A 25,489-nucleotide genomic window follows, 5' to 3' on the forward strand; every position below is an offset into this window, starting at 1 on the left:
CTTCACTTTCGTGTCACCCGACCATCCCATCCCTTCACTCTCACTCCACTCGAGTGAAATAACTAGGTTATGCCTCAGAACTCCTTGTACTGTTCCTCAATTGTTTTTGATGAGAGACAAGAATTTTAGGGCATTTATAGGCAGTTTCCAAAGCAAATCATGTACACAGAAAAAGAAAAATAGACTCGATGCTGTGTTTTTGGCACTCTTCACCGACTGTTTTAGAGACATATGTTTAAAATAAAAACCTTTAGAAATCTCTTCTTGGTGTTCCAGTGGTTCGCCTGGTTTGGTTTGTATTTTCTGAGCAATTGTTATTGTTACGATTAAATAATAATAATATCCTTTAACACTGCCCCGCGAGCAGGCAAGGCCAAGGCTGGGGAGAGTTGAAAGTCTCAGCAGCCGGTTGTGTGGCCTGCTGGCCGGCCGTGTAGACCAGTCTTGGGAAGGTCGTGTTTGTTATGCTCCGCGGTGTTCTTTCCTCTCTTTGTAAACACACCGTCTCCTTGTGTGCGCTGCTCCGGTTACTCGGCGTGAGTCCTTGGGAAGTGATGCCGTGGGCTGCGTCACTGTGTTTCCCACCGTTCTTGCGAGACTCTGGCTTTGCAGGCGGGCTCCGCGTCTACCCCTAGGCCAGCCCTCACACTTCTTGAGCCGCAGTGCCCTGCTCGCCTGGGGCAGGCCCCCCGCTTCCGAGGCTCCCAGCTGTACCAAGAGCAAAGAGGGGGCGGTTTACTGCGGCCCAAAGAGCAAGCCGGCCCGCACGAAGCACGCAGGGCACTTCATCCACAACCAGCTGCCTGCCACCTCTGGGGCCATCAGCGGCCGATTCAGTTTCACCTTCTCCGCTGCTGCCTCTCCTCATCTCGCGAGACAAGGCGGTTTCCCAGCGTGGCTTCCACGTGGTGCTGTGGACGTTTAAGGGAAGTGGTGGAAGGCCTGATGCAGAGCAAAAGAGAAGGGGAACTGCCTCGGGCGGGGAGTGGGGCGGGGGGGGGGGGGTTCAGGCTCATCCCAGGGGAGTTGAGCATCCCGGGGAAACCGCTGGTGAGGCCTCCCGAACTGGAGGGGCTGTGGATGGCTAGGTTACTCTTTCCCACGCCCAGGGTGCCTCTGGGGAAGAACAGCCTCTGTCCTTCCAGAGTGTGCCCTCCTCCTCCGCTGGTCCCTGGAGGGATGGCGAAGCGTCCACACATGGGATGAGGTGTGTTCCAGAGAGGTATTACCAACCGGGCAGCCAGCGTTCAGGTTCTTGTTGGGCAGCGTGGCTGTGCAGATTGGGGCCAGCTTACCCCACCTTCCCGCCAGCAGGCACCCAAAGAGCATCTTCACCTTCCAGGAGCTATGCCCCAGAGCAGGGAGCGGGCAGCACCAAAATAACGGCTTGGTTTCCCTCCTTCCAAAGCACAAGCCGTCTGTGAGGAGACACTTGAAGTCCATGCCGTCATCTCACTCCTCATCCAGACTCCCACCTAGATGAGCCCCCAGTGAGGGAGTGGGTCAGCGGGGAAGTCAGGCAGCACCTGGACGAGGTGATCAGCGTTAACATCAGCAGGAGAGACAGATGGACACCCTGTGTCTCCACGTGGGCTCCCTGGAGGAGGATGTATCACCTAGGAGGCATGTTGGTTGAGAATGTGTAACCTCAGTGAATCACACGGAAATATCAGACAAACCCAAATGAGGAACATGTTCTTTAAAAAGGGAGAGGGACTGTATTCTTCCCAAATGTCAAAGTCAGCTAAAAAGGAATGCAGCAGAAATGTTTCAAATTCAAGAAGGCTAAGGGTCATGGTGCAGCGTCAAGAGCAGAGGGATGGCAGTGGTCTGAGCTCAGGTTGTGGTGACGGTTGCACAGCTCTGTAAAGATATGCAAATCACGAGGTTGTACATTTTGAATGGGTGAATTGTGTGGTATGTGAATTATTTCTCAAAGTTGTTAATATTTAAAAAAAAAAGAGCAAGAGGAGAGGACCACCTAGTGCAATACCTGATGCTGGACTGGATTCTATTCTGGAGGGGAATAAATGCTACGAAGAGCATCACTCTGAGTCAGCTGTGGACGTCAGAATGTGAATGAAGAGCAAAGAGAAGTATTGCATCACTGTGACGTTTACTGACATTAACAACTGTAGCGCAGTTAGGAGAACAGCCTTGTTTGTAGGAGATACACGGCTAAGTATGTAGGGGCAAAGGGCCATGATGTGTGTAACCACCCTCAAATGGTTTAGGAAAAAATGTGTGTGTGTGTGTGTGTGTGTGTGTGTGTGTGTGTGTGTGGTGCATTCATGTGGAGTAGGGGGTGGGTTGGGGAGAAACAGAGACAGAGAGACAGAGACAGAGAGACAACGAGCAAGTCAGAGCATGCGCTAGCACAAAGGATAAAGCAAACGGATAAAATGTAACAACAGACTAAAGCTCTTTTTTATTTAAATGCACATTACTGGGCCCAGGTCACCCAAAATACTGACTCCCTGGCCTGAGGTGGGTCCAGGCTCCTTCTGAGATCTGAGGCTGAGGTCCAGGACGAGAGTCCGAAATTCTCCGATGTCTGGGCCCCAAGCGTCTGCTGACACATGCCTTGGGAATATTCTCCAAACAGTCCAAGAGATTGAATCAGCATCGTGATTTTTTTCACACTTTTCTTCCTCCATTAACTAAAACTTATTTATTCTGAAATCTTTTAAGTATATTCAAGAACACAGAAAATATTCATCCTCCCAGATATCAGTGGTTCTCAACTGCGGGGGACTTTGCCTCCCAGGGGAGGTTCGGCCATGTCTGGAGAGAGTTTGGCTTGTCACAAATGGGGATTGTTAACCGGTATATAGAGGCCAGGGATGCTGTTAAACATCCTGCATCCTGCACAGGACAGCCTCCAGCACAGGGTTATGCGGTGCCGAAGTCAACAGTACCAAGGTTGAGAGACCTGCCCAGACACCCATCACCCGGATTCAGTAAGCTTTAAGACTGAGGTCATTTAAACAGACATCAGACATCATGTCATTTTACCTCTCCACATGTTCATATGCGTTTCTACAATAAAATGGAATTTTCTTGTGTAACCACGGTGCCGCTGTCACACCCAGAGAAATGAATAATAATTCCCCAGGACTGGTCTAGATAATAACCGGTCCAGATTCACATGTCCTGGGACAAACAATGCTCAGACCTCCAGAGAGTTGAAATGTGATTATCGACTTTTGGAAACGTCCAGGCTTATGGGAAAAATAAAGAGCGCTAACTTGACATTTTATCCATTTTCTAGTTTGATCCATTTCCTCAGTCTTCTGAGTACAGGATACATAATTGTTTTCTGACCCCCAAGAAGTGCTGATTCATTCAATAAGCTTGTAGGTGATTATATTCTTTTTTTTTTTTATTCGTGAAACTATTAGGAGAGATTACTGAGACAGATCATTGTAAATTACATTTTTTCATCATTCAGCTGTGCCTTCCTCCTCCTCAATATATCTGGCTATTTTTTTCCCCCAGACACATGGAAAGCTTTCAGCTTTTAATGAAGAACTCCTTTCTGGAGCATGTTTTTAGAATATGAGTTTAGTAGCACACATGATGTAATCCCAATTCCCAACTTTGCGTGCAAGATGGTTGTGTGAAAATGAAACCATAAATCCCATCTGAATTCTAGTTGCTGGGTTCTTTAGAGGAAGTATTCTTCTGTTTTCCTTTTTTTAAAGAAACCACAGTTCTTTGTCATCTGAGAAACAGATCCATGGCTGAGAAGCCAGAAATATTGGAAGCATGTTTGTCGTTTTTTCTGGCCAAAGTTTGTCCAGAGAAACGAAGTAATGCTCTGGGCTGGGCGCGTCGAGTAGGTATCCATTTTTGCCCTGTACCCAGGACATCTGGGAGACTTCACAGTGGAGAGGTTACATCTAGAAGAAAAAAGTTCTAACTCTTTGCTGAGTGCTATAAAGTTTGTCATTGCTGTAACACCAGCAGCTTTTTAATTTTTTTTTTAACGCACTCCAAGTAAGGAATACATTCTTGGATAGCTGGTGAGCCCTGCAGATTTCATAAGTGTAATGGATTACTTCTTCAATCAAATATGAACCAATTCATCACCCAGGTCGTGGTTCTTAACCAATTTCACAATTTGAAACCGTGATACCTACTAAAGATCTCTGTTTTTCGTGACCTAGGGTGATATTTTGCCATGTATTGCGTTACTTAACTAAATCAACAAGGTCATTCATATCACCCTATCTTAAGAATAATGAAAGCAACATTATATATCACAACCATCGTTCTGATTAAGCTACTTAAGTACTTGTAGAAAATTAGCTGTTAGAATTAGCCAAACTCTTCTGTCACCTAGCGAGTTGCAATTGAATAAGAAATTAAGGCACTGTGAAAAGTGTCCATTTACCCTTGCAGGGCCCCCATGGAGGAGGCGAAGAGTTCAGACACCCAGCTGTGGGGATGTTGATTGGTGTGGCCTTTCTCCTGGAGAGAAATCCATCAATGGCCCATCATCATCCGTGTCTGTTCTTTGGTCCCTCTTCTCTGAAAGTTCCCCAGCATCAGGTCTAAATGCAGATCCCTTCCAGATACAAAAAAGAAAAAGAAAAAAGGCCCAGTTGCTGATCAGCTAGTAAATCCGCTCAGCATTTAGAAAACAGATACTGGCAAACAGAAATATTCACCTTGGGTATTACAGTACTTTTTGTTGTGGTTTCTTTTTTGTTTTTTTAAACGAAAACAGAAGAATACGTCCTGTGAAGGATACAGCAGCTAGAATTCAGATGGGATTTATGATTTCATTTTATAATTTTATATTTTACAGCCCTTCACTGAATCCCAAAGATCTGTATTTTTTAAACAGGTCTCTCACGGGCATTGGTGCCCACTCCGGGCTGGCAGAAATCCATGGCATTTGGGGCTCTCTCAGACTCAGAGCAGGAAAGGGGGTGCTGTCAGTGACTTGGGCTCCACACACCCAGGTTCACACCTGGAGGCCTTTTTTAAAAAAGGAAAAAGACACCCATTTTCAAACCCAAGCACGTCACTTGCTAGCGTCAGCAGGAGCGTCTGAGCAGTTCCATGGCTGATTTAGGGAGCTTGAAAAGTGAGGGTCCTTTTCCCTACCCTGGGTCACTCCTGGCTTCTCTCTCTTGGTGCTGATGGTATGAAAATTTGCAGAGCAGAACTGTCTTTGAGCAAGCAGAAGGGAACGCATTTGATGGAACACACATTCTGAGAGTTTGGTTCAGTGTAGGTCAGTGTTTAAGAGAGCCCAGCTGCTGGTCTGCAGGTCTGCCTGGGAGCTGGCGGGCTGGCGGTTGCTGGGGCCAAGGGCATCCCCTCTTCTGCCTCAGAGCACCAATGAATAAAGTTCCTCACTGAGCGATGTGGGTGGGGAAAGCGGCCTGAAGTGCATCCAACTTCCTGTAGAACAGCTTCCCAGGTCATCAGACCTGCAGCCTTGCTGTGCTCCCAGCCTCGGGCCGAGTGGAAGATGCCAGGTGACACCCGAAGCCCCTCAAGTATCGGCTGCTATGACGAAGGTCCGTGCAGACCACTCGTCTTATTTTTCAGGTTTAAAGCCGTGAGTCCAAGGATTTAAAGGTGTTTTGATTTGGTGGTTCCAAATAATCTGACTAGACTTTTTTTAAAGCTAGAAATTGAGAAAATGCTCTTTGAAGATTTAAAAAAAAAACAAGTATATTATTTGTTCCACGGTATGAAGAAAAGGCCAGATCTGTTCTAGGTGGCAGAACTTTTAAGGGTCAAATTATCTTTTATCTGTGAGATTGTGTGTGTGTGTGTTTTGGGGGGCAGTGGTGGTTTTTGGTTTCAGGAGTAGGAAGAGACACTTTCTCGTACCCTAAAAGAGCAGCAATTCCATAATGACTCAGTATTGTCTCTGAGTGCCTTTGATGTATTTTTCTCATTCTTGATATTTACATTCCTTCAAAAAATGTTTCATGGAGCATCTACTGTGTTTCAGGCCCAAATCTAAGGGCTGACGATACAGAGGGGATCAGACGGGTGAGGCCCCTGCCCTAATGGGGGATGCACACCTCAAATAAGTCACAGAGCAAATAAGCAGTAAATGTGATGAGCAGAGAAACAGCAGGATCCTGCAAGAGGGGCGACAAAGGAGAACCAGACATAGAAAGGGTCAGGCAGGGACGGCTGCTCCAGGAAACGCCATTTAGGGTGAGGGCTACTAGTGGTCTTTGCGGGGCAGAGAAAGAGGGAAGAATGTTCCAGACTAAGAGAAGAAGGATAGAAGTGAACAGCGCCTAAGTGAAGCGATCTGGACCTGGGGGCAGGCGGGCAGCCCACTCTGTGGAAGTTAAAATTGATTCTGGGATCTGGAAGAAGCAGTGCATGATTTTAAGTGAGAGAGTGATGTGATCTGATTTTTATTTTAAAAACTTGACAGCCTCGCTCTTGTGTGAAATCTGGATGGGAACGGGGTAAGGGTAAAAACAGGAGGCTGGCATACAGGCCATCACAGAAGGGCAGGTGCGGGAGACGGTGACTCGGACCAGGGAGATGGGCGGGAAGACTGGTAGAAGCCGACCAGCTTACTAAAAATAATCATTGCTTACATTCATTGAGCACATGGCTGTAGGCGTTTAATGTATCTTATCTTCACAACAACCCTACGAGGATGTCCTATTATTCCCATTTTAGATGAGGAAACTCCAGTAACACAAGGTCAAATTTTATGCCCAAGATCACAAGAGAAGAAAATGGCAGAACCAGATTTGCCCTCAACCACTGTTGTTTCTCTGCTGCCAAAGGTGTATTTTGAAGGTAGATTTGTCTACCTTCACATTTTTATTACTTGGAAATATATCAGCCCAAGCATTCCACAGATATTGACTGAAAGCCTTTGGGGAGCTGGGAACTGACTTAGAGGCTAGAGCCCCAAAAGTGGTTAAGGAACACCCCACCCCAACCCTTGTAGCACTGAGCCCAGGGGAGACTCTTCTCTCAGCTTCAGTCCCTCTGTGCCCTCCATTGAGTTATTCAATACGGTAAAAGCAGTCCTTCGAATAATCAATCAAGGGTTTTGTTGGAGGGGAGGGAAGCATGTCTTTCCACATACAAGTGATGGCCACAGGCTGGGTGTAACGTATGTTAACATCTAACAGCCTCAGTCTCTTGCCACTTGGTAGGTCTGTGACCTTGGACAAATGTCCTAACACCTCTGAGCCTCAGTTTCTACATCCGTAAAATGGCCAGAATGCCAACCTCACATTGTTATTGTAAAGATTTAAAGAACCACTGGTTGTAACATGTCTCTGCAAAATGTGGACCAAATGGGGGTTGGTGAGCAGCAGCTCATAAATACCACCTCCGTGGAGGGCAAGATGGGCAACTAGCAAATGAATAAAGTTGACTCGGCTTCTGGTGTCAAACTTACTTGATTATTTTCAAATGATGGTTAGCACCAGTGAGTAAATATAAATGGGCTTGATTCTTCATTTACCTGCACTACTGAAATTTACATACACCTCTCTATGGAATAGTGTCAACCTTCCCTACACCAGTACACATAAAATCACCACACTTACGTGATTATTCCTCAGACTAGAGGTGAACAGAATCCTGATTCGTATCATTCCTAACTGTGCCTTTCCATTTGGAACCCATGGCAATAAGTGGGAAATGGACAGACCCACCCAAGCCAAGCTACAATTTCTAATTGTTTTCAAAGTCAGGTATTGGCATATTAAATACAGTGTCCATTTAAGGGGAGATGAGCACAAAAGGCAAGTGTGTAAGTGTGGTAGGAAGAGCTTGGACGGCAAAGTCGGATAATCTATACAGTACTATCTGTGCAACCATGGATGAGTCACTTAACCTCTCTGAGCCTAGGTTCCTCATCTCCAAACAGGCATCTGCCGACTATGGCTGTTGTAAAAGTTAAATAAAACAATGCCTATAAGATGCTTTTGCTTAGTAAGAGTTCAAACAAATATTATCTACTGCTGCTGCTATTACAGCCAACTGGTATTTTTCAAAAGGAAGGGGAAAGTTCTGAAGCCTAAAAAGAACGGCTGTTTTGCCTATATTGGCAGTGATGTTTGAAGAACACAATGGAAGCTAACCTATAGAATCTATTCTTGCAATCCTTTCTGAGAGAAGTGGGTGTGGGGCTTTATTTACCTTTGGAAATAATAGTTTACTGGGTTTTCAACTTTTCCTGTTTTACAGCCCTATTTTTCTAAAAATTATGTTAATTAAGCTTGATAGATCTCATACTATGAAGACAGTCTTATCACATCAAGAACAGCCTAGAACAGGGAATTCCCTGGCGGTCCAGTGGTTAAGACTCTGCGCTTTCACTGCTGTGGCGGGTTCGATGCCTGGTCGGGGAACTAAGATACCGAAAGCCACGTGGCACAGCCCCCCAAAAAAAACAGCCTAGAACGGTTGTAAGCCCACAGGCAAAAGACTTTCGAACCACAGATGGTCATTTAAAAGGGGGAAAAGTAGCCCAAAGCTTTAGGCCCATGTAGAATGACAGCTGTGGAGCTATAAAGGCAGGAACCCACCATTTTTCACGTGCTTTCAGGTTCCAGCTGGAAAACGCAGTTGGCAAATCAGCCCTGCTGTTCTTAAAGAGATTTCCACTGAGTCTAAAACTGTCCACAGTGGCATATGTAATCTGTTCACTTCATGAATGGAGAGGGTCATCTGAATAGTCGGAAATGTCAGGAATAGCAACATATTTCAGTGTCAGTGCCACAGGATTGGATCCAAAATTCTGTGTACTTGTGACTTAAAATGGAAGCAGTATAGTAAGAAATTATTTTGCAGGAAACGTAATTGTCCCCTACAGTTTCTGAAATGCTGTATCAACAGTTTTATTTATTATGGTTTGTGAAACTAAATGAGAAAGAGCTGGAGAAAGGGAACTTTTTTTTTTTTAATTCCAGGAAAAAAAAGTTGTTTTGATCATTTTGAGTCTCTTAGTAAATGGAAAATAACAAAAGAAAACCAAATGTAAATGCTTCACTGTTTGTACAGATGTACAGATCCCTAAATTGTTGGGATCCCAAAATGCTGAAATCGTAACCAAAAATAATTTGAATTTTATAGCTAAATTGAATTGAGTGCTGAGAGAAACAGCATAAGCCCCATTAGCTCTGTGGGAAAAATGATTTCAGAAAAAGAGGGAATATGATTTGCTGCTACTTTTTTTTCAGACCTTCAGAATCATGTCTTCCTGGCAAGGCAGTGTTGACCAGTGGTTAGGATGAGGCTGGCTTTGGAGCCAAAGAGAGACAAGTTCAGTCTCTACCAGCACGGCGATGCGGCTTTGGACAAATCACTTCACTTCTCTGAGTGTTTTCCTCTTCCTGGTTAGGCAGTTGATAACAGTTCCTACCACACAGCGTCTCTTGCCCAGAAAGAGTAAGAAAATGCAGTTGACAAGCAGGTGGCCCAGGGCCCGACACACTCTGATCCAACAAATGGCAGGAGCTGGAGGGGAGGTGGACAAGCTGATGAAAGTGACAAGACGGGGATGGCGATGTGGTGGTGCTTTGCTTTCACTCCCCAAATCGAGAACCCAGAGCATAAGTTATTTAACAGGTTATGATGACTCTTCCCACAAGGAAAACAAAACTCATAAATATTTGCAAAAAACACGTTCTGAAAGAAATTCAGCCAAAGCTCAGATGTAGAAAGTACCAGATCTCTGATTCTTTTTCTTAGTTTCCATTTCCTTCCTATCATTTCATACCTCAATTCACTGTCTTTATAGGGAATTATTCAGTTGTCTGACCTCTCCATAAAATAGTCCAGAAGATCCAATGACATCAGTGTTGAGTCCCATGATTCTAACCAGGCTAGCATTTTCACTAAAAACCAGAGTGAGTTCTTCCAGAGTGTGAAAGAATCCAGAATCCAGTCTGGGTACATATTGGCTTTTTTCCTCAATCTTTTCTCTATATTTACTTAGCTCTGGTTGAGGAATAGATAATTTTCAATAAAGGATATTCTTTTTAGTAACTGGGAAAATCCTGATCATGATTTTTAATTATGATTTTTATTGTGCGCTGCGTTTTGTTAACGCTCCAAGCAGTTTATCCCTCGTGTGAATGCCTTTGTAGCTGTACTTCCAAATTCTCATAAAAGAAAACCATTACCCAAATTTATATATGAATGATTTTGTAATTTGTGGAATAATAACTTGCGGTGGAGTAAATCTTCAGCAGAAAACTGGGTTGGATCCTTTGAACACCAAATGGGTTTCACTAGGAAGATCACTGAAGCCTCCAGTGTTTGCGTGATTTAATTGCAGAGAGTATCTGAAGTGCCTTCTGATGTTAATTGACAAACAAGAGCTGTCTTGTGATGCTTTTGCTTGAATATGCTGCATAGAATAATTAAACCAGCAAACCATACACATAGTCTTCAAAGAAATAATAGGAGAAAGGTGACATGTCATCAATGAGATTTTCATATTCTAAGTAATTGATGCCAATCTTTAAGCTTTCCTTTCCCTGTTTCTCTCATTTAAGCAGTTCTAACGTTGAGGTCAAGTTGTCAGGGCTGGTCCTGATGACCTGACAGCACTGGGAACTCTTGAAATAACAAGGAAGTGAATGTGATTATCCACACCCCACACACCCCCTCCACTATCGGTGACAGCAATTTCAAACCAAAAAGAGAAGTTAGAAATTTAAAAAATGAAAGAAATTTCTTTCAATTTTTAATTGATCCAATTAGTTTGAATACCTTCTATCCAAACTGAGTTGCTTTTCTGTGATAACGATTCAGTTTGTGCCCTCTGTTTATTGGTTAAGCGTTTACTGTGAGCTAGGCATTATGCTAGGCTTAGGGATGTAGTTTTTGCCCCTTAGCTCAACCCAACGTGGGCGAAGACAAGCCAACAAGAAACAGAACAGAACAGGGGAAATTCTGTAACAGAACCTTGGCAGAGCACAAGAGTGGGATAGTTAACTCATTCCAAAGGTTGGGTAGAGAAAGGGCTCCCTTCCAGATGTAAAACTGAGCAGGTATTTCTTCCTGCTTTCCTATGCTTTGGGGAATAAAATGTCATTTTGGTGAAATCCACCTCATTTAACAATATAACTAAATTATACAATGGTAAGTTTAGAGTAGGATCATTTCAATATTGTTCTAAAAGAAGCAGTTTGGGGCATAATGGTTCTTATTTCGATACTGAAATCATTTCAGAAATGCAACAAATTTTATAAGGAGGTACGGTATCTACATCATAATGTTGCAGTGTAAATTCTAAATGATCATTTTCAGCCCTATCCACCCAAAGACTTTGAAATCAGAAAACACAATAGTCGACTGGAAAGGAAAAGATTTTACTCGTCCTCACATAAAGCAAGCGTGTGCTGTCTGAGCGTCTGCATCTTTGTCTTCACTCCAAGCCCCTTCCTACACCTTAGGGTCACAGAGTCGGCTGCTTGCTGGAATATCTAGAAGACTGGGCTCAGGCCCCTCGCACTCAACACGGCCAAGGCTGAACTCACCCTCTTCTTTCCCTCCGTTAGGAATTACCCGTCTCAGTTGACAGCTGAGGTTCCTAATTCTGCCCATCTCCTGAATTTCCCATCCCAGAGGCTCCTGTCCTGGTCTGACCCTTTGTTCGTATGCTCACACCAGCCTCCTAATTAACCTTCCCGCTGCCTGTTTGTCTTTTCTCCCTCAGAGCCTTATCTACACGACTGTCAGAGTGGCGCTTAGCTCCAAAGCTTTCATCTGTTCAGGTCACTGCCACGGTTCCCCGTTCCCCATCGTGCGGGATAAAGTCAGTGACTCCTGTCCCCAACCTGCCCATCTGAACAGCAGCACGTCTCCCTACCTCAAACCCTGCACCTCAACAACTTGATACACCATAGAGTTTTACATCCCCTGTGCCCATCCCTCACTAGCATGCTGTTTCTGTACCCTCCATGCCTCCATGCCTTTGAGGATGTAGTAACTTTATCTGGAATGCTCTCTTCTTCATTCTTCCCCACCTCCCCACCTCACTAAGCCCCTCTCAGCCTGACTCCTTCTTCCCCGTCTTTCACGACTCACTTGGATACCACCTCCCCGGGGTTAGAAGCCTTTCCTTGAACTCCCACAGTGCTTTAGGTGTCTCTCTGTCACGGGGCTCTGACCACTCGCTGGGTCTGTCCTCCACTCGATGGGGAGCTCTTGCGGTCTTATACCCAAAGTCCCACACAATAAATGTTGGTGAAATGAGAGAATATTGAGGTGTCACTTGCAACAAAAAACAAATGGAGAACAGCAAAATCAATTCCTGGCATTTTATTTTCTGGCATAGAGAGGAACAGAATGCCTCGTTAGATCAGCTAATCTAATAAGCAGAGAAAAATAATGTTCTCATGAAATTATGCATTCATCTTCTGTCTCCATTTGCTGACATACAGAATCCATGTAATTGGATTTTCTCCTTGGGGAAATCTAAGGGAAATAGGTCCACTGCTGTCACATTTCCAATATGGCCATTGTCCACCCACTTTTCTCAGCTTTCTCAAGGGACCTTTGACTTCCGGCCCCTTTTAAATTAGACACGCATCTCAGAAAACTGTGACTGAGTGCCTTCCCAGTTTCATCCATGGCTCCTTGGCAGGTCATGGTACCTAAGAGGGATGTGAGTCATGTGTTGCCGGGGTTGGGAAGGGATAGCCCTAGACAAAGGGAGAGTGTGCCTGCAGCGTTCCCCTCAAATCCAATCATCCATGCGTCCACCCACCCACCCACCCACCGGTCCATCCATCGGTTATCCCGCTCAGCGTGTATTTATCCAGCACCTGGTACAGCGCCTATAGCAGGCACTCAGCAGTTATCCTTGACCAGCCCCCAGAGGCAGCGCCACACAGTAATTAAGAAAGCAAGTTCTGAAGCAAAACCACCTGGATGCTGCCATATGCAGTGTGACCTTGGGCAGGTCAGCTAACCTCCCTGTCTCTCGGCGTCCTTTTTTAATTGGGATAAAATTAGCATCTAACCCACAGAGCCAGAACCCAGCAGTACGTATAAAGGGCTTATCACAGTGCCTGGGCTGGGGGTGGGGTCACAGTGAGCAAAGAGCCTTCTTTTGGCTTAAATTCTTGAGGGGATATAGATGAATAAATAAACAGGTGAATAAACAAAATAGGAAACCGAAGGGGGTCTGTGATGTGGAGAATGCTGGTGGTGGAGGCTACTGAGATCAGATGACCTGGAAAGGGCCCTCTGCAAAGATGTTTAAACTCATACCTGTAGGATGGAAAAGAGCCAGCTGGAGGATGGCCCAGGCACAAGGCAGAGCAAATGCAAAGGCCCTAAGGGGGGAGAGGGTGTGGAATGTTCTAGAACGAGGGAGAAGGCGTGTTGGCTGGGGGAGAGCGAGCCACAGGGAAGGTAGGCATCATGCACTAGGAGGGTGAGGTTGGGAGCGCTTGGGAGGTGGTGGAAGGCGTTGGGATTGTATCCAAGTGGGATGGGGAGCCGTTCAGGGGTTTCCAGCGGGGCAGTGGTATGACCCCAGCGTGGGACCTGGGCACTGTCACTGCCCTGGGCTCTTCACAGCCTAAGGGAAACATGCGGTGGACCGCCTGGCACTGAGACGAAATCGGAGTCGAGAGGGGATGGGTTCTGACAGCGGTGTGGGGATCTCCAACTCCCAGTTCCCAGACCCACGGGACGGGGCGCCGGCCTCAGAGGCCAGGCCACGCGGCTTCCCTCCGTCTCCTGTTCCAGTCTCTCGTGGGAAGCCGAGGCTTGAGAAAGCTCTGGATCTTCTGAGCTCTGCGTACTGGGGCTGCTGTGGGAAAGGCCGAGCCTCCGTCCTCACGGAACATCAGCCCCCACCTGGGCTCCGTGTGGGAAGATGTGCCACTCACAGTGGTATCAGTGTGTCTGAGCTGTACGTTGGCGTTTCTATTCCAGACTCTGAGGAAAACTCAAAAAGGGGTGTGTCCTTCAGTGTCTTAGCTGTGGGGGGACACTCTCAGGCTGTCCTCAGGAGCCCCCATTTCCACCTCTGTCAATAAAAGGAGACATAGGATAGGACTGAAGAACTCTCTAGAGCTCAAAGTATGATGGTGCTTGTACTTCTGTTTAAGTGGCGTTTGGACACAATGAAAAACAGCGGGGTTCCTTAGGCAGGAATATTCATGGGTCTTTGTCTTACTGGACTGAGTGACATTTTAAAGCCTCATCATTCATTTGACTGCCATTAAAGCCCACATTCTTCTTGTCCGCCAGCTCGCTGACTGCAGTCTACCAACCCCCACCCCCGTCTCCGGCTCTCCAGACGGATTTTCCGTGTTTCTCATCTGTGAAGGGAACCGTCTTCTTGGACATCCATCTTTCAGTTAGAAAGCCGTGCAATTCTCTGTCTTTGGTCTACAAATTCCTCCTCTTTGTGCTACTGTTCTTAGTATTAGGTATTCATATACCTTGATTTGTCCGAAAGGAGGATCCAACATTGTTAGGAACAGAATTACTAAATTATGAATAAGAGATAAGTAAAATAAAATGATTATTGAATAGTAAAGCATTAATAAGTAATCATAATTTCAATTATATTAAATTTTCCTTTTCGCCTTTCTCTGCGATCTTGAAGCTTACTAAGCTCCCTCCTTCACCAAAACCGTTAGGCCTTTACGGGTCCCACCTCACTCAGGTGATGGCTTCTGTCCTCGCTGTCACCTGTGCTCTGGGCACCAGCCACCTGTTGCTCTGCAACCCTGCCCCCATCTCTCCAGCCTGTCCCTTTAGATGACCCCCTGGCCTCTTCACACCCCATCTCTCTGCTCCCCTTTAGAACCACCCTCTGGAAAATGTCCATGACCTTCCCTGTCCCCACCTCCTGGGCCCACCCCTGCAGCTGCCCCGGCAAGGTCACCAGCCTCCTACCCCTTCCTGAAACTCTCTTCCACGTGAAGGACGACCACCAGCTCCTTCTCCAAACCCCCATCACCTCCCCTGCCCGCTCTCCTTCCTCTGCTCCTGATCCTCCAGGCGGGGCTGCTGGCAGTAAGCCCGCCCCGGGGGCCCTGTGACACCCAGAGGAGGGACACTTAGGAGATGGGAATTTGAGGCCAAAAGCTGCAGGGAGGTTAACCTCCTCCAGCCAGATTTCTCTCCTCCCGAGCAGAGGGAGAAGTGAGGGGTGCGGAACAGTCCGTGAGCTCTGTCAGTGAGCGTGAGAGATTGTCTGCCTTTTAGATTTCTGGCACTTTTCTTCTCAAACACTCGCTGTTAAGTAGAGCGCAACTCAGACCCGCTGTGAGGGTCTAACTGATTTAAACCAGGCATGTCCTAAATAAATCGAAAGCCGTATAAAACGGGGAGGTGACTCTCAGTTCTGGACTCGGCTGGGGGAGGGTCTGAGAAATCTGACTTTGTAAGAAACACTCTCTCATCTGTTACATTTGCAGCATTGCCACTTTGATTTCTTCCCTTCCATATTTATCAGGACTCTGGTTGCAAAACCCAACTGGAACCAGCTGAAGCAAAAGAGAGGGGTTTCTTGAGGGAAAGGAGAGGCAAAGTGGGTCCCCGAGGCAACTGGAAGATTTCCTCTTTTTGTCCTTTGTCACAGCTGGTGATGGCTGCGTTTTCCCCTGGCAGCGCCCCCTGCAGCCAGGGCCAGGGTGAAGGAGGCCCTGAGTGCATTTGTGTGTAGCTTTGGGAACAAAGAAGAAAGACCTCTCCTCCAGAAGCCCTAGCTCCAGGCAGGCTGCAGGGAAGCTTAGAGACTGGTTAGCTTGGGTCCCACACTCATCTCGGGACTGGGGCTGGAGCGACCCCAGCAGAACCTAGCGGTGCAAAGTGCATTCCCTGGGCAGGGAGGGCGGACAACATCACTGCTGCGTGCTGCACCTCCTGCAAAGTCCAGTATTTAAAACAACTCTCGACTCGTTATTGCCCAGACAGATAAAATCCAGAGGTGTTTACAGCTCTTCCCTGCTTCCCACCAACCTGGCTCCCCAGATTCCAGACCCTTGGGTCTCCGGGCCTTGCCATCCTCTGTCTGGAATCCCCTTCTCCCAGCCCTCCTTTGCCTGGCTGACTCCCCCCGTGTTCTCTCTAAAGCCTCCCCTTTTCACTACCCTCCACCTGCTGTGCGTCCGTTCGCCCAGTAAGACTCTGTTCCTGCCTCTGTGACAGCCCTCCCCTCACTGTATTATATTTTGTCTGTCGCCTCACCAGGCAGTGTCCTTATTTATCTTTATATCCCAGTAGCTGGTATAGCACCCAGCACGTAGTCGGTGCACAGGAAACACTTGTTGCAGTGATGTTGAGAAGGATAGAATGTGCATATGACAGCAGAAATCACAAAATAGTCTGAAACCTAAACAAACTCAGGCTTTGCTACCATCAGTGAAGATGTAGTAGATTGCACGCAATTTTAGTTAGGGTAAATAGAGGTGTTGCTTCTCTACCAAGTCATCTTAGAAATTCAGTATTTCCACGTGTCCAAAATCATTTTTCCTCACCTCCTACGGCACTGTTTCTAGCATTTCATCGTTGTTTTATTTTAATAAATTTATTTATTTTATCTATTTATTTTTGGCTGTGTTGGGTCCTTGTTGCTGCGTGGGGGCTTTCTCTAGTTGCGGCGAGTGGGGGCTACTCTTCGTTGCCTTGTGTGGGCCTCTCACTGTGGTGGCTTCTCTTGTTGCAGAGCACGGGCTCTAGGCGCACGGGCTCAGTAGTTGTGGCTCACAGGCTCAGTAGTTGCGGCTTGCAGGCTCTAGAGTGCAGGCTCAGTAGTTGTGGCACACGGGCTTAGTTGCTCCGCGCCACGTGGGATCTTCCCGGACCAGGGCTCGAACCCGTGTCCCCTGCATTGGCAGGCAGATTCTTAACCACTGCGCCACCAGGGAAGCCCCTCATCGCTGTTTTAAACTATCCTTTGACATTTTAATATTGACAGCTGGCTCCCTCACCTGCAGGAGAACTAGCAGGGCCAATATTGTGGGTCCAAAATTATTTTTCCAGCAGGTAGCTTAGCTGCTGATTCTAGATAGTGGGGCCTTGTGACTTCCAGAAGGGTGGTTCTCCCAAGTCAGAAATCTGTGTGTGCTGTTCGTAGCAGGGTGTGTGCACGTGTGTGCATGTGCACGTGTACACACACACCTGTGTGTGTTGGAGGCATGAGGCGGGAGCGGGTGAGGAGGGCACCACGGGCACTCTGGGGGCCACTGTTCAAAGCACATGCATCTGAATCTCGCCTGCCTGAGTCTCATCCTGGCTCTCCCTGGGTAACCTGAACAGGTGAAGGCCCTATGGGAGCCTCAGCAGGTCATCTATAAAATAAGGAGGGAATCAGACCCATGCCACCCTACAGCCTAGACATCCACAAGCGACATATCATTGCGATTCTATGCTCATCTTTTATGTTGTTTCTATTTTTCCACAGAGGTCTCATTGCCAGCAGTTTCACAGAAACCCACTATCTGCAAGATGGCACTGACGTCTCCCTCATTCGAAATTACACAGTAAGTCATGAATGCTTGGACCACCATGATACTCTGCTATCAGATCTGTGCTTAAACTCCGGAGCTGTTTTATTCTAAGCAAAGTCACAGGCCCAGATCTTTCACTTAGACCCCGAGAAGAGTTTGGGCATTGCTTACGGTTTGGGCATTCCATTATAACTCCAGAAAAACTTGGCTTTGGCCAGGCATGTGCCAGGACAGTCCTTGAAGGTATGGCTTGATTGCAGGCTGACACTGAACCCACCTGCCAGTGACCATGGGATGCTAAGCTGGGCAAATCCTTCCTGGAAACCAAGCCCAAATTAGAGATGGCTCGGAAAGCAGTCACCCCTGGGCTGAACTTGGCTGCATTAAACTGGCAAGTCCCTTAAAGAAATTCAAAGGAAAACTGACTCTGCTTAACCTTTCATAAATGTATCCACCGTGTCCATATGATTCTATATCTTGGTTGTTACTGGAATGTGACATTTATCACCTCTTAGCTTTTCTAGTATCTGAAGTTTTATATGTAACTTAGACAAGATGCTAACTTTATTCATTTATTCCTCTTAACAAACGCTTAGTGTGCTCAGGCCCAGGTGTGAATGTGGGCATTAAAGAGAGTTGCTGCCCTCTGAGGACCAGGATGGTTACTTGTTTTAAAGAGCTATGTGTATTTGTTTTAAAAAGAATAAGCTTAGAGAAAGGCTTTACATTTACAACTGAAATGTCATCAAGTAGCCATTATTGTCGGCAGAATTTTTGTTAATGCCTGACCAAGCTTGGGAGAGTCAAAGAAATCCCTGGGAAGCAGAAACAAATCAGGGATGTAAACTCAGAGCACTAAGCTGGTGAGTTGAGGTCATGGGACCCCAACGGGCTATTCAGGACCCAGAGAGAGGACCCCGTGCTTGGGGGTTGGGACAAAAGAAGTGGGTTCTGCAAATGAGAATCCCACGAAGCCTGGGGCCCCAAAGAGATGCTTCCTCTGTGAAAAAAGGGACAAGTAAAACTTCAGTCCAGAGAAGGGGCAACAGAGAGAATTGTCTCCAGGTGTCCTGGATTGAACAAAGATTTCATAAAAAATAGAGAAAGTGAAACCCCAGCTAGCCTCATAAAGTGTATATTTGGAATGGGGTGGACTGGTGTTCAAATTTCTAATACCAGCCTAGGAATGGAATTCCCAGTAAATGTTGATCTCAAAACTGGTCCCAAATCAGCAACCCTGCGTCCCATGGGCCCAAGCTGAAGTCAACTGAAAATAGTTCTATAGGGATATTTCTACAGCCCAGGTTACCTGAGATTCCCACATCAAAAACAAAGAAGAAGAATATTATTAAAGATGACCCAAAATCAAAATTACAAAACACACGATTCACAAAAGCCCGCATAAATGACAAGGGAAACGAGAATTAGCACCTCCAGGAATGCGAGATAATAGAAAAGTCAGAGAAAAATCTGAAATATTTTAAAGAGAACAGAATAGGTCCAATAAAAATTCCAGAGTGAAAATACAGGGGAAAAAAAAAATTAAAGAAGCACCAACAACGCTCCCCCTTCTGCTTAAGCCATGGGATGGGCAGTTTGTTTCTCAGTGGTGTCATTAAGGACCAGCTGTTGGTTTTAGAAGGAGGAAGGCACAGTGAATGCAGATTTGTCCCTGTTGAGTTTGTGGTGGAACAGCGTAGTAAAGGTGTTCAGTAGGCAGATAGCTATATGACCCTGGAGCACAGGGTAAGGATGGAGGCCACAAAAGAAGACCTGAGGGTCCATCTCAGATATAAGTAATCATTGGTGCCCTGACTTCAATTGACATTTTTTTTTCTCTTTTTTTCTCCTAAGAGGATGTCATTTATACGCCTTTAGAATTAGCACAAAAGCTCTCCTTATGGTGTAAATTGTTGTTCCAAATAGAAACAGAAAAAAGAGATCCTAGAAATACTTGACAATAGGCTCAAGTCCTCCAAATCTCCCTTATAGATGATAGTGAAGGTGCTTATTGATTACAGACCATCTAGAAGATGTAAGATATGCTTCCAAATTTATTTTAAGAGTTTCATGTTTTCTATCTCCATCTCCCTGACCAATTTCCTCTTCTTAGGGCATTTTTGGTCCTTTGTTCTCATCTGGGAAGAAAACATATGATAAGAGAGAAGAAGAAATAGAGGACTAGATAAACGAGGGTCCGACAGCCGCTGGGGCTGTTTGGGACTTGGTTTGCGAAGGCTGAAGGCTATAAATCCAGGCATCTTAGAAAACAGCCTGGATGGAAGGGCACTGGAATGTTGATAGTAGTTGTCTCTGGTGGAGACTCTCTGTATTTTTCTATTTGGGGTGACTGATGTATATATGGGGTGGTGGAGGGGGTTACATTTCTCATCCGCCTCATCTTTCCACGAGGTAACTGTATAGACAGGCAAACACCTACCCCCTGCCCCCGACTCACGCCCTCACTCCTCCCCATGGAAGCATCTTCTCAGGGAGAGGAGGGCGGGAGGAAGCAAGCCCTGGCAACCGCTGGTCCCTGCTAACTGGGGAGGGGGTAGAGCCCCTGCCTTGGAAAGGCCATGAGCTAGCCTTGCTGTCTTCCCTCAGTCGAGTGTGGGTGAGCCCCGCCGCCCCCTCTGTGGAGTATTCCAAGCGATGGTCTCCTGCAGCACCAGCTTCACCGAGATGGGTCCTCAGGCCTGGCTAATAAGAGCAGGGTGGGGAGATGAGGGGAGATGGGGGTTAGAAATTGCAGGAAGGCTCACTTCTGCCCTGACCTAAGTTGTGTCCTCTGATGGAATATACCAGAAACCCGTCTTTCAGAAGTAGTTAAGCTCATAGTGTATTTTGATCTTCATTGGACTCTTTGAATCTTTCTTCAGTGGGTGAACCAACTGAAGGCTGGGTTAATTGGCACCCCGAAACCTCCAGAAACAGCAAGCATATGTTGCTTTTACAATTAGAAAAACAATGACTTTTCTCGTAATCTGGGGCCACCTTCCCCCATTCCTTTGAGTGCCTGTTCTGAGCTGTCAGCCACGTTACTGTAAAGATGAGTGAACAATCTCGTTCACTAAAGAAAACCCTTAGCCCTAGACAGCCCATCTCCCAGCAGAAACCCTTTAAGGGGAGCTCAAGGCCTCATATTGTCTTTCGTGGTGAGAAGACAGATGCAGCTTTGGGGGTTTTGTTTCTACTGAATCAGGCTGGGAAACAAAAAGAAATGTGCTGACTCATCCCCTTTTCCCCCAAAGTCAGCACACAATGGATTTCCCTAAATTTAAAATTATGTATAAAATAAGAACCACTTTTTGGCTAGCATGTTTCTTTTTTTAATTTAATCTCTCAACAATCAGTGTAAGCTGGTTGACAAGCAAACTAGTGGCTGATTTTAATTTTGGAATTGATCCCCTGTCTTTTATCTCTCTATTATCCTGACAGGATGAAATATTTGTGGCTTAAGCCTTTGCTGGCCACATCTAAGGGAAGATTATGTCTTATACTGTCTCTTTTAATAAGGCCTGTGGGAGACAATGCCCATGATATTTATGCTATCTACATCCCAAAAGACAACTCTGGGAAAGGCCAGAATGCCCTCCAGAAAGTCTCCTAAATGTTTTCAGTGCTTTGGTCCAAACACATCCTTCTATTACGTGCATGTTAACTGAGTATCCCCGTTGTGCCAGGCCCTGTGACTCCCACTGACAATAAAAACAGACAGGAGACCCACATGGAGCCGGAGGGTAGAGGCTGACATTATTCCAAGAATCACAGACCAAATTAAAATCTGTGCTAAGTGCACTGAAGGAAAGGCGAAGGGACCTAATCTAGTCTAAGGAATCATGGAAGACTTCATGGAGGAAGGAACATGTGAACCAAGATCTGAAGTTTAAGGAGGCATGAACCAGGGGATGGGAAAGGGAAGGACATTTCTGGCTGATGCCAACTTTTACTTGGAGGTGGAGAAATGTCTACAATTTGACAGGGACCAGAGTATGTAGGACTTGGAGGCCAAGGTGACAATTTGGTTGTCATGGAGGAAGATGGGGAAGCCACTAAAAAGTGTCAACCAAGGGGATATCATAACTAGGGATAGACTTTGGAAGATTCCACTGGCTGCAGCTTGAAGGTCATCAGAGGGGCAAGAGCAGAGATCCAGCAAGGTCAGGCAGTTGGCTCTCGTGGAAGAGCCCAAATCCCGGGCAAGAGGAGACGACTGCTGAGACCAGGGGCATGGAGATGGGGAGAAGGAAAAAGATCTGACCTTCTACACCTGAAGGGTTCCATTTGTTGTGTGTGTTTCTCATTCAAAAGATTTATGAAAACATTTGCTATAATAGACGTCCAAAGGGGACCTTCAGTATTAACTGAGGCTGGACCATCAGACAGGCATGAAATCCCATATCTTGATCAAAAGTATTGTTTGAGTGACATCCCATTCATTTCCACGGCAAATGTGTTTCCTATCAAAAAGGAGTAGAACCTTCTACAATCGGCTTGGACTGAACATGTCAGAGCAAATGGGTATTAGGGAGTCAGCCACATCCCATCTCTGCTAGAGAGCATCTGAAGAGGATGGAAGATGATTCTGGGGGTAGGAGGGAAGGCAGAGACCATTCCCGCCTCGTACAGGTACCAGGTATGAGCTAGGCCTGTTATCACATTCTTAAAAAATGATTTAAAATGGGATTACTTTCCCTAACATCTCCATACTCTCTGCACGTCTAATTCATCAGCTCTTCCGGGCTTGCCTCTGCCTCAAAAGGCTGCTCCGTCCTCTCACTGACCAAGGCACTAAGCACCCCCTCTTCCCCTCAGGTCCTCGCCGTGTCCTGTGTTGATTTCCACCTTCACAGCCATCTTACCCCCCTTCCTGACCCACTGACACACTTGCTGCTGCAGCTCAACTCCTCCCTTCTTCTCGGCTGGAAGATTGTCATGGCCACCTGACGTTTCTCCCCACTTCTAATCTCACCTGTGTTGAATCCAGCCACCACTCCTGCCTACGTGATCCTTCTAGAGCATCTTTCTATTTATGCCATTCCCTTTTTTGCCCTTGTGTCTCAGTCCTCACAAATCATCAAGAGCTTCCTCAATGCCTCCTTAATCGAGTCCAAAGTTCTGAGACCAGTATTCCCATTCTCTCATGGTGACATACCTTTTCATGCATGCATTCATTTCATTCACTCATTCATTTATACACTCATTCAACAACAAATGTTTGTTGAGTGCCCAGTGTAACATGAAGTAAGCACCAACAACACGCCAGGCATTGTGCAAAGCGCTTTACGTACATTTTGTTGTTTGATCCTCACAATAAATCAGTTTTTGCTATTTTTACACCCAGATGAGGAAGCTGAGACATAGAGGGCTTGAGTAACTAGACTAAGCCCCCAGCTAATAAGGATTCAGACTCACACGGCCTGAGTCTAGAATCTGAGCTCCTAGCCACTATAATGCAGACAGAACACTGGAGTGTGTCTGTTGTATGTCCATGGCCGTGCTGCTCGCGTTGTGGAATTAGAATATAAAACTGTAGCGAGGTGGATTCAGGAATGGGCTGGCGTTCATTTGCAAAGAGAGAGACCCAGCAGGTACTTCTTGGGGCGAGCAGAGGACGCTCTGCTGACCCGTTGTCCTGGGATACGGGGAGGGGCAGAAAGCCCTCTGGGAATTTGCTGAGTGCATCACTCTGAAGCCCAGTGGAACTGAGTAAGGTCTAGTGCCACGTGGCGGTGTACAGGAGGGAGGGGGATACATTCCCCATCCTCAAGGAACATACCATCTGACCACAGGCAACACGATGCACCCATGGCAAAGATGCTTTAGGAGCCAAACAATGGAAGAGCCAAATCCACGTGGAATGTGCAGTGGGTTCCCAGAGGAGCTCCAGGTGTGGTGACTTTCCTTCTCTAAAGGTGTCAGGAGAGGCTCTGGGACAGCCTTCTGTCTGGAAGCAGTGTGTGTAGAGGGTGGGTTCAGAAGCCAGGGAGACAGGCTGCCCAGGCTAAAATCCCAGCTTGAGCCCTGAACCAGCCAGGACCGTGAACACGAAACAGACAGACACTGAACCTGGCGCACAGTCAGGCTTCTAGAAAAGTGAGCCCGTTGTAGCCACTGCTCTGCCTTGATGATGGATTCACAACATCTCTTAACTACCCTGGACCATCCATTCCTTCTGAAGTCCTTCATGTATCGGGATAATAGGAGGAGAGAGGGAGCTGCGGGCAAGAAAGGGGTCCGTGAGCTGTGCCGGACACCAGGCTCTGAAGGCACGTGTCTCTGACCCCGCTCCCACCAGGCCCCTCAAGTCCCTCCTGCTCCTGTTCATCTATCTACACAGTCCCGCACGACAGCCAAGAAGATTGAGAGCTGTGAGTCAGGAACTAGTGCGGCAGTGTAAGAAAACCACGCTCCCTGCTCTCTAAGGGGTCAGCTGTTCTCGCACGTGTTCATTCATTCATTCGGCAAACATACACTGAGCCGGGGTCCAGCGCAGAGGGAAATAGACAGGCAGAACACGGCGCCTACAGCATAATGGGCTTAAGTACATGTTGTCATATCCCAGATCTGTGACAAGGACATACATTTCACAGACTGATTCGATCCCTGAGACCCCGGGCAGCAAGTGTCAATCCCGTTTTACAAATTAAAACTAGAGACTGAGTCTCAAAGCACGAGACTTCCAACTCCAGATCGGTCCAGTGCTCTCACTATCGCAGCGGTGCCGCTTCCCGGCCCAGGTTACAGGGCACTCCCAAAGGCCGTGAACACAGTTTTGTAAGCTGCGTTCTCTCATGCCAAATGCCAGCACCGCAAAGTAACGTGAGCGGCCCCTGAGGTTGATCCTTCCCAATCTTTTAAGCAGGCACGGTTCTTGTTAGAGCTGGGAGCAGACACGGCCCGGGGAGCATGCGTGGGCTAACTTCCTTCTCAGCAATCCATCCCGTACACTCTCAGGGGAAAGCGTAATGTCACTCAGTCAGAGAAACACACGGGGCTGCAAAGTCACTTTTTGCTTTGCTTGAATGCACTGTCACCTTCTTTCAGTCTCAAGCAAACCCTTGGCATGTGGGGGCCTGATGCTCCACACAGGGGAGGAAAGGCTGGACCGTTGGTGTGCTGAAACGCAGGTCAGCAGCTCAGGCACACGCGCACGTGCACGTGTGCACACACACACTCACCCTCACACCCCTCCGATCTGCAGACCTTTCTGAGTCTGGAAATGACTTTACTTTCCTCGGATTCCCTGAGTGATGAGGCTCTGCTGTCCTTGAAAAAGTATTCTGTCCAAGTTTGGATTTTAGGTGATAACTTTTCCTCGCGAGGGCGCACGTTCATAGCAGCAAGATGTGGAGGGAAGCTGTCCTGCCTGGGGATGAGAGGCTTGCCCTTTAGCCCCTGCTCTGCCATGAACCAGCTCTGTGACCTTAGACAGTTATTTCACCAGTCAGGGCCTCAGTTTCCACATCTGGACGGGCTGAAGTTCCCTTCCAGCTAGAACACTGTGCGATTCAAATGCTAAATCAAGACAGTTGGTCACGTTGCATGTAGCGGGGGAGGCCCTTTCAAGTTCCCAAGGAAAAGAACATTGAAAATCATTTTCGCTCAGCTTACTCCCTAATGGAATTTGTCTGCTCACAGGTCCTTTTTAATCACGAGGTCAGGCCACTTTTGGTAGCAATTTAGCATATAAAATTCCTTTCTTTCTAGTCCACTGAGAGTTGGGTAACAGAATTTTTATTTTACTTCCCGTATGGCATAGAGTTGAGGGCTACTATTTTCAAGCTCAAGTGTTCTTATTCTATATCCTCTTCCCCACCATTATATTTGATTGATAGTATTAAACAGAAGGAGAGTTTATTTTACTGGAGGGGAGAAATGCATTAGGTTAAGTAATAAGTATATAAAATAAATGGTTAGAGGTTTTGTAAAGGAAAAGATGTAATTTTGTGGTTATGCATGTTTGGGACTATTTTCTGTTATGTTTTGCTGGTGGAAAGAGAATGTATTGGACCAGCAGAACTAGGCCAAGACGACTGTGC

General features: G+C 46.7%; 1 protein-coding gene across 1 annotated transcript in view; it reads left to right on the forward strand.

The window, feature by feature from the left end:
• ADAM12 (ADAM metallopeptidase domain 12) overlaps positions 1-25,489 on the forward strand; it is a 386,617-nt gene that overhangs the window by 241,105 nt on the left and 120,023 nt on the right. Inside the window, exon 4 of the mRNA XM_036827896.1 lies at positions 17,399-17,477. Coding sequence (XP_036683791.1) covers positions 17,399-17,477 — 79 coding nt within the window. The remainder of the gene's footprint in view (positions 1-17,398; positions 17,478-25,489) is intronic.

Source organism: Balaenoptera musculus, chromosome 16 (assembly GCF_009873245.2).
Source record: "Balaenoptera musculus isolate JJ_BM4_2016_0621 chromosome 16, mBalMus1.pri.v3, whole genome shotgun sequence".
Lineage (NCBI taxonomy): Eukaryota > Metazoa > Chordata > Mammalia > Artiodactyla > Balaenopteridae > Balaenoptera > Balaenoptera musculus.